The following is a 19,319-nucleotide window of genomic DNA, read 5'->3' as shown; positions in this document are numbered from 1 at the left end:
ATAATGATTGGACTGTTAGACTTATGAGTAGTCATCATTCGGTTAATTATTTGTTATCTTTTATGTTTATGTACTTCTTTTTCAAATTTCCTTCCAGTTCTTTATTATTTTTTACATTTCATTTCATGTCCTTCTTTAGAAAGTTGTGGTTTTTGGCTTGCAGTTGACAGGATACCAACAGCTGTGTTGCACAGCAGTCATAATTTTATGGCAGAGTAGACCACATCTAACTCAGCACATTTGGCCCTTTTTCCTAACCCCCCAAAAATTTAGCTTAGTAACTAAAACTTAAAAACAGGGTGAGCTGTGAAATTCCCTTAAAAATAAAGGTCAAAAAGGCTTCCTGTTAAAGAGACAGTGGGGAATCATTTATGTTTATTTTTATTTTTATTTCTTTTCTGTCTTTTTAAGACTTTTTTGGTGCATTGCAAATTTGTTTTGTTTTTTTAAAAGTGCACTGCAGTCCACCGGACATTAGTTTATCGTCAGTAAGACACATTTATCATCTTTTCCAGATGTTCTAAATGTCATAAATGACGGTTATCTTTTCAAATAGTCTAAAATTTGCTACATTTTTTGGCGCAAAAAAATTCCAGATACTTAAGGAAAACTTAGAAAATGGAAAGAAGTGACTTGAGACATTTGTGTGACATTTAACACAAGGAAAAATTGAGATTGATAAATTACCAAAGTAGCAAAAACTAGCCAAAACAAACAAAGATAAGATAAATGACCCCCATAGAGTCCTGCATACTTTAAAAAGAGGGCATTTTCTCTTTATACAATTTTGATTTGCTGCTGCTGTGATAGTATTCTGGAATGAGTTGCAATGATAGACAGTTGCGCCACATTCGGTGAGGATGGATCTTCATATTTATGACCAGTCCATGCCATGTTATATGCGGCTGAAGAGACTTTGGGCAACCTCATGCTCTACAGTTTGGGAGCACCAATGGCTGAGCCGAAACGACTATCTATCTTTATACACATCACTGGCTAGTGTTTCATATATCCACACTGACTACTATATTTGGAGGCAGTTAGGAATGATTGTCTTTACACTAAATAGTTCATCTATTTTACTTCAAGTGCCAAGATTCCCATTTGTTCTATCTCCTATCTGTGTTTTCCAATAAATATTTGCTCTTCTTGGAACATTTACAAAAGGTTAATATTTACCAACAGAGCAATGAGAGAGAATACTGAACTGAACTTTGGTGGCAGAAGTAAAGATTACATGTCATTGGTTATGGTAGTGTCGCGCTGATAGGCGCATCTGCTAAGCCTGATAATGGCTTTATTATGTTTGCATGTGGAAAGTTAGCGCAGGCAGTGACTAGAAATGTGCATTGTAATGTTAGCCTTTCAGCACTATGATGTAGACCAGGTATGACTAGGTAGTGAAGCAACAGGAAATATAAAGGTGGAGGAGTGCAGAAGTAAAAGGAAATGAATCAGACAACAATCATTAACACTTGTCTATCAAGACTAAGGTTCACCCACAGTCAACGTATACTGAGGGGAAGTGCACACATAACAATCCCTTATTGCATACTGACTTTTACAATTGCTTTATATTCCTGTGTCAACTTGAATATTCCAATAAGATGACCCCAGTGACGTTGGAAATTTGCAAAATTTTTGCTCATGGCTTCTATGACAAGTATAATGTCATTATTGCCATTTGAAATGGGCAGATCATTGTACATACAGCTGGTACACCTCCCTTGTATAAGGCCAAATAGCCCTGTGTATTTAGCAGGAGACTTCCATAGGAAAGCTGCTTCTCAAAAAAAATTAGAACGGAACGGAGTAAACAGAGTTCAGTGTTTTAAGCACAACACTATGGGCAGCATAGTATATAAGGCAGTCCCATTATTTCCCTGGAAAGTTTTTTTCTGCGTACAAAGTCTGAGGCTGCATCGACCACAGAGATCCTAAGAATCCGTGACCAGTAAATTGTCTATGAATACACATGTCAGTAGAAGCCGGTATTGAAGGTGAAAAACTGGGTTGGGCAAGGAACTCTCTGACGTAGATTTGATGTTTTTATGAGAAAGGCCAATTTTATCCAATTGTTTGTAAGTAAAACTATAAAAGAATTGTAAACCTTAAAAACTGGACTGTGATATTTGCATATATTATTTTCAGCAGAGATTACCTTTATGAGGGATATCGGTTGAAAAAAAACGGAAATAACGTAGCACAACTTCCAGATCTGTCTGGTGTTTTATCTGTGGAGAAGTTTTCTATTCCTACTAGAGGATTTACTGGTCAAGGATTCTTAGGATCTCTATGGTGGATGTAGCCTCAGACTTTGCATACAACAAAGAATATAACAGAATGCTACAAATTTATTATTGCCAGATTTGTGCAGAATAACATAAAAACTTGTAGAATTATTTATAAATTAAGAGAGACATAGACGTGTAGATATATATTCTCCCTTTAGACAGTGAAAGGTCATTTCCAGCTGTGATGCTGCTCCTTTAGTGATGCCAGTTCAATAATTGAGTCTCTGTATACATAGACTTATCTATAAACTTCCTGTGTAGCGCAAGCAGCTGTGCAATACACGCATTTCTTCTGAAGTTTACAGACATGTAACATTAGGACAGAAAAGAATGCACTGGAAATTACAACTGTCTGTGACTTATGGCATGGCCTTTAATTTCCATCTACAGTACATGAGGAGGGTCAGGATGCGGTTTGTAGCTAAATATGACCCTCTTTTTCCCCCCATAAATACTGAAATTAAATTATTAAAATATTGTCTGGGTTGGAAATGTACACAAAGTAGGGAATATAGTTATAGTAACAAAATAATAAAATATAGATGGATATTCCCATTTAACCTTCAAAAAGCAAATACACCATATCGGTAATTTGTGGAAATATATCATTTATATTATCTTTACAACTATTTACATAGACCATTATCAACAAGTGCTTAGTACGTTGCACAACAGTCTTGGGTTACACAGCCTTTTGCAGAGGACAACTGTACAGTAGGAGCTCTCCTACATTAATAATGTACTGACCTTTGTTGTGCCTGTCATCCAATTACCATTGCATTCTGTTTAACACTGAAGGGATCAAAGTTCGTTCGCTGTCAAATAAGAATGATTATTAGCATAGAAAAGGAATGGGTGTCTAAATAATTCACTTCTATATGCTGAGTGTTCCCTATTTAACTGTTCTTTTGACAGCTTTTAGTTGAAAATGCTGAAATGTGCTTATTTATAAAGAAAACCTAAATCTTTTTCATGTACAGTAATATAAAGTAGGTCTTTAAAGTACAAACTCTAAATTAAGATTACCAATAACTGAATTTGTAGTGTGCAGGACCCTCTATAAAAGAAGTCACTGTAGTCTGGACTGCCGCTATTAAAATAGTTTAATTGGGTAGTCTGGACAGCCCCTATGATAGCAATCTATGACTATATTGTGCCAACCTACCTCTATAACAGTATCTAATTATATAGTCTCAATCTCTCCCTACTTTATCAGTTTGGTCATAATGTATTGTCTGTTGCTCTCCATAATACAGCAATATGGATATGTAGTTCAAATCTCCATCCATAACAGTAGTCTGCATCTGTTGTCTGAACCTTTCTTTCTTACATTGCTATGATTCTTAATTGCATAATTTTCTCCATTCTCTTACAGTTTGTTTGGGAAATGATAACAAATTGACACAAATAGCTACCGCTGAGGATCACTACAATTTTATGAAGCGAATGTACGATGGATGTCAGGTTGTGTTTGGAAATCTGGAAATCACCCACTTGAAAAGGAATCATGACCTATCATTCTTAAAGGTATGGGACTATTTGATTCATTCTAAATAGCTGTTATTCAATGGCTTTTCAAGACTAAATGAAAAATTCACTGTACGCTGTAAGCATTGTAAAAGGAAAAAAAGGAGTCCTACCCGAATATCACTGATGCTTGACTCAACCAGCTCCTGTTCTGTCTGCTTCTGGCAAAAGGTTAACTGGAGGCACTAATGCTCTTGTGGCCTCTGTGGGCAATTTATTTGCCATAGTGGTCATTTGTTTAAGAATAGCACATTAATGCGGATATACACATGAACGCTGAGGCCTCTGACTAAGCCTCAGAGATCACAGGGGAGTCATGACAGGAAGTGGAGGATTGTGGATTCCTTTAAAATTATAAAAACTCTTAAACTTAGATTAGGTTTAATTGTAATTGAAAAAAAGCCAATGTTCCAATTTCTCTCCTGTAGGCCCCTTTTCCACAAACATATATGTGTGCAATGCACTATCTGCACAAAATGTTACTACGCACGTCCCCATATACTTCTATGGGGCACATTTACAGTGCAGTGAGACATATTGCATATTGTGGTGTGTATCAGCATGCCGTGATTGTGCCACCTGGCACCACAAATTTTACAGCAGGTCCTACAGGACATTGGCAGGGTCTATTTTAGCCAGCCAACGATTATTAACGACAATCAACAACGAATTAAAAGATTCCCCTTTAATTTGAGGGTTTTTTTAAAATTGTATATAGCATAATCAATTGTGCACCAATATCCTAAATTTCTATTTTATATTTATGCAGGAAATACAAGAAGTGGGAGGATATGTACTTATTGCTGTGAATGCTGTAAAGAACATTCCACTTGGAAACCTTAGAATTATTCGAGGAAACAATTTGCATAAGAATGCAGCACTTTCCGTGATTTCAAATTACCAGGATAAGAATACTAACATTGGTTTGGAGGAGCTGCCGCTGAAAAATCTACAAGGTATAGTTTAATTGTACAGGACTACTGCATATTTTGCAGTGGTATCTATTTAACTATCTTTTTATCCAACCATCCATCCAGTATGTGTTCAACCAACCCTTGAAGTGTTGTGTGAAATATTCTGCTTTTTTAACAGAAATTCTTCGTGGCGGAGTTGCTATCCGAAATAATCCAATGCTTTGCAACCTGGACTCCATCAACTGGGCTGACATTGTTCCCTCAGAGTTTCCTGTTACTGTGGAAAAAAGTACCCGCACCAACTGTATGTATCCATTTCTGATACAATCTCTTGATTCGCCTGTATTGCCTGTATTTCTTTACTAACTTATACCGGTAGTGAAATATACAACACATTTCTAATTGGGGTGCACTTTCTAATAGTAGACAATATTTATTCTATTTTATTTTTATGTACATAATTATAAAGGCAGATGTCTTTCCTGAGCATTTAGAAGTATGATTTACAGCAGCCATATTGACCATAAGCGGTTGTAGATGTTTGTTAATATTAATGAAAGAGTTTTGTAGGCAAGCTTTATGACTTACACCGATGTCAGCAACTTTTGTCTAGCCTAACTGCTTGTTAGGAAAGACACAAATCTAGAGGGGCTACTACCCCGATATATCTTCTTTGTCATTGTGGACAACTTCGCTATATGATTAATTCAGTATGATGCGTATAGTCCCATAATGTGGTGCTCAAATAAGCTAGTAAAGCACATAAGTATGGAGGGAAAAAAGTAAAATGGCACTTACCATGGGGCTTATTCTTATTCTTTATTAATCCTTACAACATGGTATCTCTTAAAATTCTCACGGGAGGAAGGGATGACAGAACATTATGATGGGACCAGTGAAATCATAATGTCCTGTCATCTCTCACTCCTGTGTGCATTTTAAGAACAACCCAGATGGTAAGTGGAATTCTACTTCTCTACTTCCATACTTATGTGCTTGTTAGGAAATGCCTACATCAACCACCCTAAGTGATGGCCCACAACTGAGTGATGTTCCTTTTCCTAAGTATAGTAGAGGGAAAGGTTTAAGGAGTACTACTAGAGTCAGCAAGCCAAGATCACTGCCAGGACTTTATGTCAAGATCAAAACCTCTATCCAAGAGAGCATCCCAGTGCCAAAAGTCACAACAAATATAAACATTTCAATCAGTAGTCCATCAGATACAGTCAGCTATAGTCAGAAATGGTCCCAAATAGAGATCAAACCAGCAACGTACAACCTCACAGCCAGAAACCAGGAAACTGGAAATTAACTTACATTGCAGTCAGGTCTGGAAAAGAATATATCTGGTCAATAATCTGCTGGAGACAGATGAAGGGCAAATCTCAGGGTTTTAGCCTCTGTCTGCCTCTAAGTTTAACAGTGCTAGCGCAAGACTTGACAATGTTATTATAATATTGCCTGTAATGATAAAAATGAAATGATTGTTGAAAAGTGATCAGAATATGTTTACAATATGTTTAACATAAAAATAACAAAACATATGCATTGGATGCCTTCATACTCTAATAATAGTAAAATATCATCATGAACAACATCATAAATTTAATAAATCAAAGTTGTATACACAGAAGAATATTAAAGAGCTTAAGCCAAGTATCAAAAAAACAGAAGTACAAATGAATAGTACAGAATGAGTACAGAAGAAAGCTAGCAAGACAAACTTTAAACCAGCAATGGAGGATAGAATACACAAGTCCAAATATATTAAAACTTGTTAGCTGTGTTTAGTTCTCTTTGCACTTGCAAATACTTGGACTTGGCTTCCTGCTGTTGCCACCGAATTGTGTTGTATATTAGTTATAAATATGTTGCAAATTAAGAACACACACTACCACGCCCTTACATGTGCACACTATTAAAAAGTGCCAGGCAAAATGCAGCCACAACACAATTGTGGCGCACAGATAAAATAAATACATGTGCAAGCTCCAAAGACAATTTGGAGGGAAAAAAACTGGCGTAGACACAATAATATATTTGCCCCACAGGGTTTTTATCAGAGTATGACAGGTGAGGTTTGAAAGTGTGAGAACGTTAACCCTTGCTGGTTCAGAGAAACAATTGCAGAGCCAGACAGCAGTCCAGCCAATAGAGTACAATTGAGACTTCTAACTGAAAAGTACCATATGCAATTCAGTGTCTTCGCAACCTGACAGTAAGAACTGCAAAAGACCCAGACACAGAAGCAACACAAACACTTTGACTTTCTCAAAGAGAAATTGCACAATATTTTGTGAGAAGATCCCCGAGCAAAGAATTAAAGTGTCTTCTCAGCCTGACAATACTAACTGCAAAAGACCCAGACACAGAATGAGTTTCTCAAAGAGAAATTGCACAGCATTTTGTGAGAGCAAAGAATTGACGCCTGAATTCAAGTAAACCAATTATGGTTCACAAATCAGGACATGCGGATGTATTTTATACTGTGGTGTGGAACCCTATACCGAAGAAATGCCAATGGTTTTACTTGTCAAATGGAAAATAATGTTTATTACAGGGAGTTATATTTTCCTATTATTTGAAACTAGCGGAATTCTGCGTAGTAACACAGTGATAAAAAACAATTACAATATTTAATGGGTTGCATTTTATGTTCATTGTTTGCTTTGCTGTTATTCCCATTATTAGTCCCCATAAACAAAAATTAAATCACCGGATTTTCCTATGTGTATTCCTCAATGATACATAATGGGAGATGGAGGGATTCCATTTTTCTGTTGTCCATAAAAAGTATGTATCTTGAACTTAACTTTTTAAATTTACAGGTCCTGAATGTGACAAAGCTTGTAATGGAACATGTTGGGGCATTGGCACAGAAAACTGCCAAATCAGTAAGTATAGCAAACTCTCCAAATTCCTAAATTCCCACTGTGGCCTAACCCCTATTTGGTATTTACTTATGTCATATATAACCCATAATAAGAGCCCATCGGATGCTGAGGCTCCACTTTCATTGGGAACCTCTTATATGTTCAAGTTTGCAAATTTGTGTAATGTAGTCCATTAATTAGGTAAAATTTGTGGGTATATTTTGTCAATGATCTCTTCCTATATGAGCTGAACAATCATGTTCAGAAAAAAAAACCTATTGACTCGAGTATAAGCCTAGAGTGAGAAATACATTGGTCACAGCCTCCATTCAGCATATAACTGACCAGCCCATATCCCCCAGTATACACCCAGCCTCTGCCCTGCAGTATATAGCCAGCCCCCTGCCCCTGTATAAAGCCTGCCAGCCCCTGCCCCCCACCAGTATATAGCCTGCCAGCCCCTGCAGTATATAGCCAGCCCCCGTATATTGCTTGCCAGCCCCTGCCCCCTAGTTTATAGCCTACCAGCCCCTGCAGTATATAGCCAGCCCCCCAGTATATAGACTGCCAGCCCCTGCCTCCCCCAGGATATGGACAGCCAGCCCCTGTAGTATATAGCCTGCCAGCCCCCTGTACTATATAGCCAGTCCATCCCCCCCCCAGTATATAGCTGGCCAACCCCTGCCCCGAGTATGCCAAAAAATAATTTTAAAAAATTAACACTGTACTCACCCTTCCTACTCGGCTTATACTTGAGTATGGTAGAATAGAGCTAGATATTTATCAAAATTAAAGAAAAATGTCTCTGTTTTTGTTACCTATAGAAACCAGTCTTAGTCTATAGATCTGTTTGAAATTAAAACTTTGCTGTAATTGGTTGATATGGGAACTTTGATTAATGATGTCTTTATAGGTCTGTATAGTTAAACCCTTTCTATGAAAAAATAATGGCAATTAAATTTAATTTACAGGCACAAAACTCACCTGTGCCCAACAGTGTACTGAACGGTGCAGGGGACCGATGCCCAGTGATTGCTGTCATACCCAGTGTGCATCTGGTTGTACAGGTCCTAGAGAAACAGACTGCCTGGTAAGTCTAATAGCTATAGTACCTTTAGATACCATATATTGTATTCAAGTTTTACTCAGGTATTGAAAATTCCATTTACAATTCTTTCTTCAGGCTTGCCGAAAGTTTCGTGATGGGGATACATGCACAGAAAATTGTCCTCCACTGCATTTATACAACCCCACTACATATGTAGTGGAGCGTAACCCTTTGGGGAAATACAGTTTTGGTGCTTCATGTGTGAAGAAGTGTCCACGTAAGTGAAACAAGGAAAATCCTCAATAATAACTAATACATTAGTTTTTTATCATTAAAAAGTATTATTATAAGTACTATGAAAGTGCTATCAGTATTCATTAGCAGTTTTCTGTGTGTCTGTGTCAATGAGTCAGTCCTTAATTTAACCCCTTACCCCGCCAGGACGTATATGAACGTCATGGTGCTGTAAGGGGTGTATGAAGAGGGCTCATTCGCAATATGCAGCAAACACCCACCACTAACAGTATTGATCGGTGTTGGCACCTATTGTGGATGTTAACCCTCTAAATGCCGCTTACAAAGCTGCCGCTGGCATGTAACGGCGTGTGGGCGACACTATCATCACTGTGATCATCTCTCCCTGTGACATCATCGGGGGCCCCAGGGCTTCTGAAGATCTGTTACAATGTGCCACTGGCAACTTGTGTAAAATACTGTATACTGTAGTATAGCAGTATATGGTAGGACCAAACAAATAACCTTGGGTTAAAGTGCCCCAGGGGATCTAAAAAATAGCAAAATATTTAAAAAAAAAAGTTAATTAAAAAAACTTAAAAGTTCAAGTCATCCACCCTTTCCCTAGAACTGTAAATGTAAAACCGATTATTCCCATTTTACAACACATAAAAATTGTAATAGAAAGCGGGATTATTCCATCCCAAAAATGGTATCTATTACTGACACTGTCTCTTGAAGAACATCAACCACCAGGATGAAGGATAGTTAACCAAGCCCACTGACATACTGAAGTGTGCCCACTTTTGTTTAAGCTTCTTATGACCTTGTTTTTAAGAATAAAAGGCTTTTAAATTATGCAAATTAGTGTGAGGGCCCGAGCCTGGAGCCCATCAGACTCATTTATACAATTTTAAAATCCTTTTTTTGTGAAAACCAGAGAATAAGAAGTTGAAAGAAGAGTAGAACACATCAGTATGTCAGTGTGCTTGGTTTACAATCCTTCAGCCCGGTGGTAGATGTTCTTTTTGGGATATGCCATTATAACTAATTGGAGCAGGTTCTTTAAACCCCGACTAATCCCAAATATTGTATCAGCAACACCCCCTGCTGTTCTTACAAAGTGTTCTGCACAGTACTGCAACATAGTACTTTTAAACTTTAAAATTCCTGAAGTTGAAAATAACATATAGCTAACGAGAGGGTGACAATAACGTTCTGGCAGCTCTATACACGTATCTGATGAATTATCTATGGTGTCCAGTTATTATATCATGCAGTTCAGTCCAGCCAGCCCTGATACAACATGACAAGAAATTGTATTTCTTGAAAGTGAGCATATTTCACTGCATTTTTCAAATTTTTTTGTGGCTTTCATTCCATATATTTATATTATTACATTTTTAGCGTACTTTATTGACATTTGTCTATATTAAAGCCTGTGGGGAAAACACCACTCCTAGAGCATACTGCATATTAAAGAAGCCACTGTAAAAAAAAAAAAAAGTCTGATATTTTTGCAGGAGGAAGCAGGGCCTCCTATAGAGAGGCACAATTCTCAAATTTTACACCACAAAATGCATATTTTATTCTGAAGATATTCTTTACCTCAGAGCTTTGAGATATGCTGCTACTATGGAAAAAAAAACAATAAACTGATGTGTCAAATTTATTATGAGGCCTGAGCATATTAACCCCCCCACCACCACCACCCCATGTGTGCAGAAGATCTTCTTTTAATACTAATGTACTAATAATAATGTACTTTTTATGTTTTAGATAATTACATAGTGACAGACCATGGATCCTGTGTTCGGACTTGTACTCCAGATTCATATGAGGTGGAGGAACAAGGTGTCCGCTTCTGTAAAAAGTGTGATGGACCCTGTACCAAAGGTAAATTTCCTAACTGTGTTCCTATTTTGGTCTTACTATTAGAAAATGAAAATTGATAAATATTTGCATTCCATCTTTCTCAAGTCAGTGGAACATTTATACAAGATGTTGCAGATCAGCTCACCCTTGCTTTGGTTTCAGGGATTGTCTCCCGTAAAGGTCTCATGTGATGCATAGAAAGTATTTGGATTCAGAAGTTTTTGATGAGAAAAACATAACTTAACCTCTAAGACGTGGGCTCCACTTTTGTAGCACAACTAATTGTTTTTAATTATGAAGACACAAATTACATCCAGTCTCTGCATTGTGCTTCTCCATTGCCCCTCTCATATATATCAGGATTATGGTTAGATACTTACAGCAATCACTCAGAGAAGAAGGAAGGAGCTAAGGAACTGTTCATCACAAGTAGCAGAAAGTTCCTAAGGCTGAGAGACCAGTCCGGAGCACTGACAAGAGTAGGAGCTGTATATCAGGATTGTGGTTGGATACTGACAGCAGTCACTTGGAGCAGAGGGAAGGGGCTGTGGAACAGTTCATCACAAGAGCAGAAATCTCTCAAAGGAAAACTGTCAGCAGAAATTGACCTAATGACAGCTTCCCTATAACTTTTTATCCATTGTAATAGACATAATTGGGTAGATGAATAAATGTATATTTAGTTAGAGGGTTACTTTAAGGAAGTATGAAGCTACCTGAAATTGAGCTACTTAAATCTTGCATCATTGAGGATTTAACATTAACATTTAACATATTCCCCTAAATGCTACTGTATAATAATACTGTATAATTGTCTGTTTTCTTTCAGAAAAAACTTGTGATGGAATTGGATTTGGGATTTTAGAACAGGTTTTATCCATAAATGCCACGAACATTGGTTATTTTGAAAACTGTACAAAAGTTACTGGAAGTATAAACCTCCTGGCTTTCGCGGCATTTGGGTAAGTCCCCTTCTTGTAGGTGTAAATGTACTTTAAGGTTACATTCACATCATGTTTTTTGGACACGTTTAGCTTGTGCATCAGGAAAGCTCTTGCAGTATACACTAAACAAGTTTATAGATATATACCAGCAGTACTTTCTAGTTTTTCCTGCTGGAAGGTAGGCGGGACATGCTAAGGGCCACACCCATAAACCCTATCTGAAGCAGGCTGTAGCCTGTAGTGGCCGCCAGAAGAGAAAGGGAGATTACAGTAATGTGCCAGAGAGCAGTCAGCTCCTGTGGAAGCTCTTGTGTCCACCTTGTGAGTAAGGCTTCAGTGCACCACAAGGTCCAGCCATCCCACAGGTAGCAGCACCACTCTCACCCTGCAGCTCATTGTATCCCCTCAACCCAGAGCTCAGCATTTTACACACAGTGGAGAGAAGCCTAAACACCTGCAGACATTGCTACTACTACCCTCATCATTCTCTCCCTCTCATTCTCTTACACACCCCGGCACACTGCACAACTGTACTCCTTGTCATTGTCCCACTAGAGCCAGAACTGTGTGGGAAAATAGAGCAGTGAAATGTCTTTGTGGCATATCTATTATGGATATTACAGGACCCAAGTGCATATTGTCTGTATGTTGTTCATTAACAAGCCCTAAATCCATTTCTGTTTTCAGTGATCCTTATACCAACACACCAAAACTGGATCCAGATAGACTGAACATACTAAGATCTATCCGGGAAATATCAGGTCAGTTCTAAGGATACAGCAAATGTTTTATGCTATGGTTTACATTTATCCTTTGTGTATATAGTAAATGGGGTTTGTTTATTGAGTGCTGGTGTATGATAGCCTTACCGTGCATCTGTAGCAGCCAGGGGCTCCGGCTTCTTGATGTATCTGGTGGGGTCCTGCGCAGCGTTTACCTCGCAGGGCCTGGCGTAGAAATAAACATAGCCTTCAAATTTTCACATATGAAAATTCGCCAACTGCAATGAGTGTGCAGGCGCACGTACAGGAACAGTACGCTGCAGCCCACTCCCCCTTCATACCCCTCCACATCCCCCTAGTGTGAAGGTGGCAGATAGGGGAAAATAATTGCAAGTGCTAGCTTTAAACTAGCATTTCTTATTATTTCAGGGCTTCTACGCCACTGACAGAAGCCCTGATAAATATCCCCCTATGTGTATATATTATATATATATTATATATGAGGCATTCAATTTATTGCAGTTTGTGATTATTAAAAAGTGGCAGGACACTGATATATGATAAGGTCTTACATACATAGTACAATAATGAAGTAAAATTAAAAGGATCAGTATCTATCCACAATAGAGTGGTAGAAAAATATGGACTACATGAGGGTGGTTTTCTCTAAAGCCCACTTAGGGTTCTTTCTGTGTCACTTATTTTTAGTTCCTTGGCGATCTTCTGATGAATAGGACATATTTTATACATTTAATATAATAATAAAGAACTTAATTGTATAAATGCAAGCTGAAATCTTAAAAACTATAACAATATTTTACAATATTTATGTATACCACTCTGAAAAAAACGCTCTTGAGTGTTCATGTATACTGACTGCATTGTTTTTGTTATTATTAAAGGTTTTTTTATGATACAATGGTGGCCAAATAATTTCACAGATCTGAGTATTTTTGAAAATCTTGAAATAATCAGAGGCAGAACTAAACAGTAGTAAGTACATTGAGTGAAATATACTATTGTTTCCACCTGATGCTTACAATATTTTACATATACAGTATGCTATATATGTTATGCAGGATGGCGATAGAGTTATTGGTGAGAACATGGTTTTGAGGGATGTAAGTAATGTAAGAACATGGTGCTCAGTAATACAGACATTACTGAGGTCATTGATAGAGGAATTAGTATCATAAAGTCGTTACTTTTCCTTTTGGCCAGACAGGTCAAATGATTTTCAGCTTTTCAAGACAATGGCCCACGTTTATTAGTGTTTGTGCCAGTTTTCTGTCAGACTTTTCCCTGAAAGTAACGAGCAAACTGCTTGCACATGTATTTATAGAGTGTCTGCGCCAGTTTTGTGTCACGGCTTCATTTTGTCCAACAAGGCCCAAAAGGGGCGTGTTACTGCTTAGTTGGAGTTTGCACAGTTACATTTAATACTGACTCGCGCCAATTCTGCAGCATGATTAATGAAGACAGGCTACAGGGAGCTGCACACACTTATCCGTGAAGCCAGAGTTCTACGCATGCGCAGGACAAAGGCCAGCAGCTGTGCGATATTGGCTCCAAAGCCTGAGCTACTCTGGCTTCACGGACAAGTGAAGCTACATGGAGCTGCACGCTGAAGATATCTGGGTAGGAGGATCAAAGAGGCTACTGGGGTGTGTAGCCTCAGCTCCGATTACTCCACGCCCCAGCAGCCTCTTTAGAAAATTTGCATATTACCCTGATTAATGATTAGGAAAGATAGAGTGCAGTAAAGCATTAGCCCTAAAAAGGGCTATCCTTACATACGTTAGATGCACCTACCACCGCATCTACCTTAATAAATAGATCCGTAGTGGTAGGTTTCCTTTAACATGCATATGTAGGTGAACAGGTCTTAAAGCAGTAACAGGTGGTGTTCAATCTTTTATAAACAAAAACCAGTATAGATAGACCAAAAAATAAGTATAAGAGGCACTCACTCGTTTCTTACTGCTCAGCTAAAATTCTTTCCTTTATTCATGATTCTTGTAATGGGGAAATAGAGAGAGAGAGAACGTGGGGGGAGAAGGGAGAGATAAAGTGGTGCATTGGTAATTTGGTGCAGTTTCTTTGGTGTGTGAGCTCCAAGCTGTAGTCTTCACCAATTTGGAGCCAGTGGAGATTTTAGGTGTTCTGTATACAAACAAAGTTAAAGGAATCAGGCAATGAAGACCTCACAATTTGTGTCTTTTATATTCTAGCGGTAGATATTCACTCGGTATAACAGGTTTATCCATATCATCACTGGGATTACGTTCTCTTAAAGAAGTGAGTGATGGCGACATAATAATTAAAAACAACAAAAATCTCTGCTATCTTGACCACATGAACTGGACCAATATATTTAGAACAAATCAACAGAAGAGAAACTTGGAAAACAGAAACCAGACTGAGTGTGGTAAGTTTCATTATAAAGCCAGTACAATTTTTTTACAGCAATAGGTGGGCCAGCACTTGTGCAGTGTTCACCAGTGTAAAATGAGAACCAGTTTTGTATTCGTAGTGTTGTAGTTATCATGTTGGCTAAACAGCCCTAACACCAATTCATTTAAATCTATTCCCCAACCTTGTCCCACATGTGCATGTATTGTCAGGAGGAAGAGGAAACAAACCACTGCCAGACATCTGCATTGGCCAACATTTATGTTAAAGAGGATGCCCAGCATCAAGTTTGTTTTATATATATATATATGTGGGCCTAGAGGTTATAAAAATATTTTAAAAAGCTATACTACTGTCTCTCTGGTACTCCAATCCCATCACTTCTGGCCTCAGTATACAGAGGCTCAGTGGTGATGTGACAGCGCTGACACACTACATTCTTTAGCTGCAGGCTTTGACGTCACCATTGAGACTTTGGGGCACATTTACTTACCTGTCCGACGAAGTTCCCCAAAAGTTCATTTTCCGATGATAATGCACAAGATTGTGCGCCCGATTTCCTGCATGTGTTGCTTCCCCTCTCAGGTCCGCCGGAGTCCACCTTCTTCTTCCTGGTGTGTGTAAGTGCATTGTCTTGCGAAACAATTTGAAAGTTAAATCCCATGCTCAGTCCGAATCAGCACGCCCCCTGATATGTGTCAAATGAAAGCCTACGCAGCCGCGCCAAAATCCGAACACGTGCGACACAATCCCAGTGCAAACCCCTGTTAATACCTTTCAAAGCCGTGCAACCCCCAAAAAATGTCGGAAGGTCCGACGAAAGTGCACGAGGACCCTAAGTAAATAAGTACCCCATTGTAAATAAAAAGAGGTAGACGGTGGAGGACCGGCATTGGAGTATCAGAAAGAGGTGAGTATAATTTGTTAATTTTTAGACCCCTCTGAACCCATATACCAAAAACACAGATCCAGGAGAACCCCTTTAATGCTTTAAGCTATTTGTGACGTGACATCATGATGATTACACCTGGCAGCATATATATCACTGATATGATAGGATCCCAATATTTACATAATGTGCAGTCTGATAACATTCCCCGCGTTTTCTCAGATCATGCACAGTACAAACTCTAGGTGGATAATCTAAACATATGTTACATAATCCAGGGACAGTAGGCTAGAGGCTGCAGTTTTATACACTTTATAGCTTTACATATCCTTATGATCGCAAAGTACAGTACATTATGTACAGTTAATATTTTATACAATGTACGATTGATATAATGTTACGACTCTAGATATCTATATATACTATAGGGCTTATCCTCTAACCACACAATAGGGGATGCACAAGAACGGAGGTCCACCAGTTTCCTCTGAATATAGTAATGGTATGCATGTGGACAACCTACCATTTACTTCTCAGATAGTAGTGAATGTGGTGTTGGTGCCTAGGAACCCCAGTTTATGTGATTGTTAGGGATCCAGGGTCCAGCTTTCAAACTTTTATTCTCTATCATGTGATAACTGTCATTCCCTGCCCCGTCCCTTTAAATATTTTTGATTGAATTTATTACATGTTATGTATTTTTCAGTTGCTGATGGAAAGGTTTGCGATCCCTTATGTTCTGAGGGTTGTTGGGGACCTGGACCGATGATGTGCTTTTCCTGTCTGGCATTTAAACGTGGAAAAAAATGTGTGGCATCCTGCAACGAACTTAAAGGGTAGATGTCTTTTTAAGTTTCATTTCCAGATTGTCATGAATTGTATGTACAATATACAGCATTTTCTTTATGGGTAAATATACATTGATTCAAACTCTAAATAGTATACCATCAGTTATAGTCCAATTAAACAGCACACAAATGTATTTACAAGAAACCGTTGAACGATGTTACGTACAAATGATCACAAAATATATTATGTTATACACCTATTTTTAGTCACTAATACGGCTCTGTGAGATACCACAGCTATTCTAAAAGAAGGATTTTCCATTCTGTATTTAGATTTTTCCTATTTAATCATATACTGCACAAACCACCACAAAACCTTCTGTGCACACTTTGTAATTACGCCACCAATTTTAGCTCATCTTCTTGATGACTTGCGTAATATCGGGATGAAGTTTCCAAAAAAAAGGCCTTGTTATTAAAAAAAAAAAAAAAACATACAAAAAGCCCTAAATGAATTAAACACATTACTCTTGATTGCCCCAAAACTGCCTTTAATCTTCTTCCTAGCCAGATCCTCAGCTTTCCTGGAAAACAAGCTTTCCGTGTCATCGCAAGATTTATGAAATGCATACAAGTATAATTGGACAGCAGGTTTTCTGTTTCATATGGGCTTACAGTTCCTAATCTTCTCTTGCGTCATCTAACAAATACACATCCGATGAAAATATCACCCGGGCTATTCTAAGCTGACAATTAGAAGAATATATGCCAAAAAAACGACATGGCTGCAATCAATTCTGAATATTATTATACTGTATGTCATTATTTTCACAGGCAGGGTATGAGCATTTATGAGAAATATTGTCATTTATAAGGAACAGTATACAAGCTTGTTCCCTATGTATAACACCCTCCTCTATGATAGAGATTGTAATATTACATTATATTATGACAGTAGACACAACAGTTTTTCTAGTGTATCTGGTTTGGTGCTTCCATTTTCTATCCACAGATAAATGTTTGGAGTGTTACACAATATTTCCAATGCCCTGTAATTTTGGGTGTTTTCACGTCATTCTTTAGCCATTCTTCTCACTGCACTTCTACAATCTTAGCACTTGTGGGTTTAGGTTTGAAATGGGAAAATGTGTATTTTGGAAAGGAATTTCAGCATTTCAGACTTAATTTTATTTTTGGTACGTGTTTCTTCCATTTGTAGAAATCTCTAAATGTGAGAGGAATACAGAGCAGAAATACTATAGGGCCTTGTCAACACTGTTATGTTGGTGCGGTTTTTGAAAAAGGGCAGCAGATTGTATATATCTAGAGAAATGTAGCTTTGAGACAGCAAATCTTAAAAGCTTGCTTCTTTACTATTTTTTCCTTGTAGGGAGCCAAGAGAATTCATTGAAAATGGTGAAAAATGTGTTTCATGCCACCCCGAGTGTCTGCCGATGAACAATACAGCGACCTGCAGTGGACCGGTGAGTTATTTCATGTGTACAATCGTGTAGAGATGTTTGGGAATTTGTCACCTTGGATGAATGGTGCTGGTGGTACAGAGCTGATTTACAAAACTAGGAACATGGCTGGTGCCTATTTTTCTATTCTGGACTACTGTGAGGTTATTGTTGTGCACATTGTTTTTATTTAATGTAAAGCCTTAACAATGTATTTTTAGCACTGTTGGTGATTAGTAAGTCTGCATCTATCCAGTGTAGGAAAAAAAAAAACATTAAATCAAAAAACTTCCCGTCTTGTGTGTGGGAACAAAGGAATAAAAAAGCTGGATAGCTGTCTTTGATTATTGTATTATTTTCTTTACAAATATTATTTCACATCTGGCATCAGTAGGTCCCAGCCATTAGAAGTAAGTCGGAGGAGGGTTCAATAATAAATGTAGTGGTTTATTTATACAGGCATCAATGTTTTTCTGAAGACATTCACTGCATGTTCTAGGGTTTGGGACTTTCCGGAGTTTTTCATTACTTAATTGTCAATCTAATTCATTGACTCTACAAGTTTAATTTCATTTTTTGGGAAAGCAAAAGAAAAGATAGATGAGGTTTCTCCTGACTCTTTTATCATATTAAAGAAAACATGACTACAAATTCCAAACATTTAGCTCATGGACATAAGAAGATTTAAAGGATATTCCTTACATTTTCATTTCTTCCTTTATGATATTTCTAGGAAGAAGGAAGGGAATTGTGACTGTCCTTCAGAGGCCACTGGTAAAAGTAGAAAATGAGGAAAAGACTGGTAGAAGGGGAGCACTGATTTGGCTGTTAAAAACAGGGGTAAATACTAAGGGACAGAAGAAAGGAATTACATTGATTTATGGGCAAAAGGTAGAGGGTACTACTGTGACTGTCAGTTGAAGGCACTTCTGCAACTGCTGGTAGAAGGCACTTCTGTGACTGCCGGTGGAAGGCACTTCTGTGACTGCCGGTGGAAGGCACTGCTGAGGCTGGTGGTGGAAGGCACTTCTGTGACTGCCGGTGGAAGGCACTTCTGTGACTGCCGGTGGAAGGCACTTCTATGACTGCGGGCAGAAGGCACTTCTAAGACTGCCGGTGGAAGGCACTTCTATGACTGCGGGTGGAAGGCACTTCTGTGACTGCCGGTGGAAGGCACTTCTATGACTGCAGGTAGAAGGCACTTCTATGACTGCCGGTGGAAAGCACTTTGGTGACTGCTGGTGGAAGGCACTTGTGTGACTGCCAACGGAAGTCACTGCTGTGGCTGCTGGTGGGAGGCACTGTTGTGGCCGGTGGAAGTCACTGTTGTGGCTGGTGG

The 19,319-nt window shown here is 38.3% G+C and overlaps 1 protein-coding gene across 1 annotated transcript in view; it reads left to right on the top strand.

The window, feature by feature from the left end:
- Positions 1-19,319, top strand: part of EGFR (epidermal growth factor receptor) — a 122,595-nt gene that overhangs the window by 79,581 nt on the left and 23,695 nt on the right. Inside the window, exons 2-14 of the mRNA XM_072153360.1 lie at positions 3,670-3,821; positions 4,591-4,777; positions 4,914-5,039; positions 7,564-7,629; positions 8,580-8,698; positions 8,792-8,933; positions 10,670-10,786; positions 11,595-11,727; positions 12,397-12,470; positions 13,334-13,424; positions 14,663-14,859; positions 16,439-16,568; positions 17,911-18,004. Coding sequence (XP_072009461.1) covers positions 3,670-3,821; positions 4,591-4,777; positions 4,914-5,039; positions 7,564-7,629; positions 8,580-8,698; positions 8,792-8,933; positions 10,670-10,786; positions 11,595-11,727; positions 12,397-12,470; positions 13,334-13,424; positions 14,663-14,859; positions 16,439-16,568; positions 17,911-18,004 — 1,628 coding nt within the window. The remainder of the gene's footprint in view (positions 1-3,669; positions 3,822-4,590; positions 4,778-4,913; positions 5,040-7,563; positions 7,630-8,579; positions 8,699-8,791; positions 8,934-10,669; positions 10,787-11,594; positions 11,728-12,396; positions 12,471-13,333; positions 13,425-14,662; positions 14,860-16,438; positions 16,569-17,910; positions 18,005-19,319) is intronic.

This window comes from Engystomops pustulosus, chromosome 5 (assembly GCF_040894005.1).
Source record: "Engystomops pustulosus chromosome 5, aEngPut4.maternal, whole genome shotgun sequence".
NCBI lineage: Eukaryota > Metazoa > Chordata > Amphibia > Anura > Leptodactylidae > Engystomops > Engystomops pustulosus.
The sequence above is the reverse complement of the archived record's forward strand: the minus strand, read 5'-3'. Positions and strand labels throughout refer to the sequence as shown.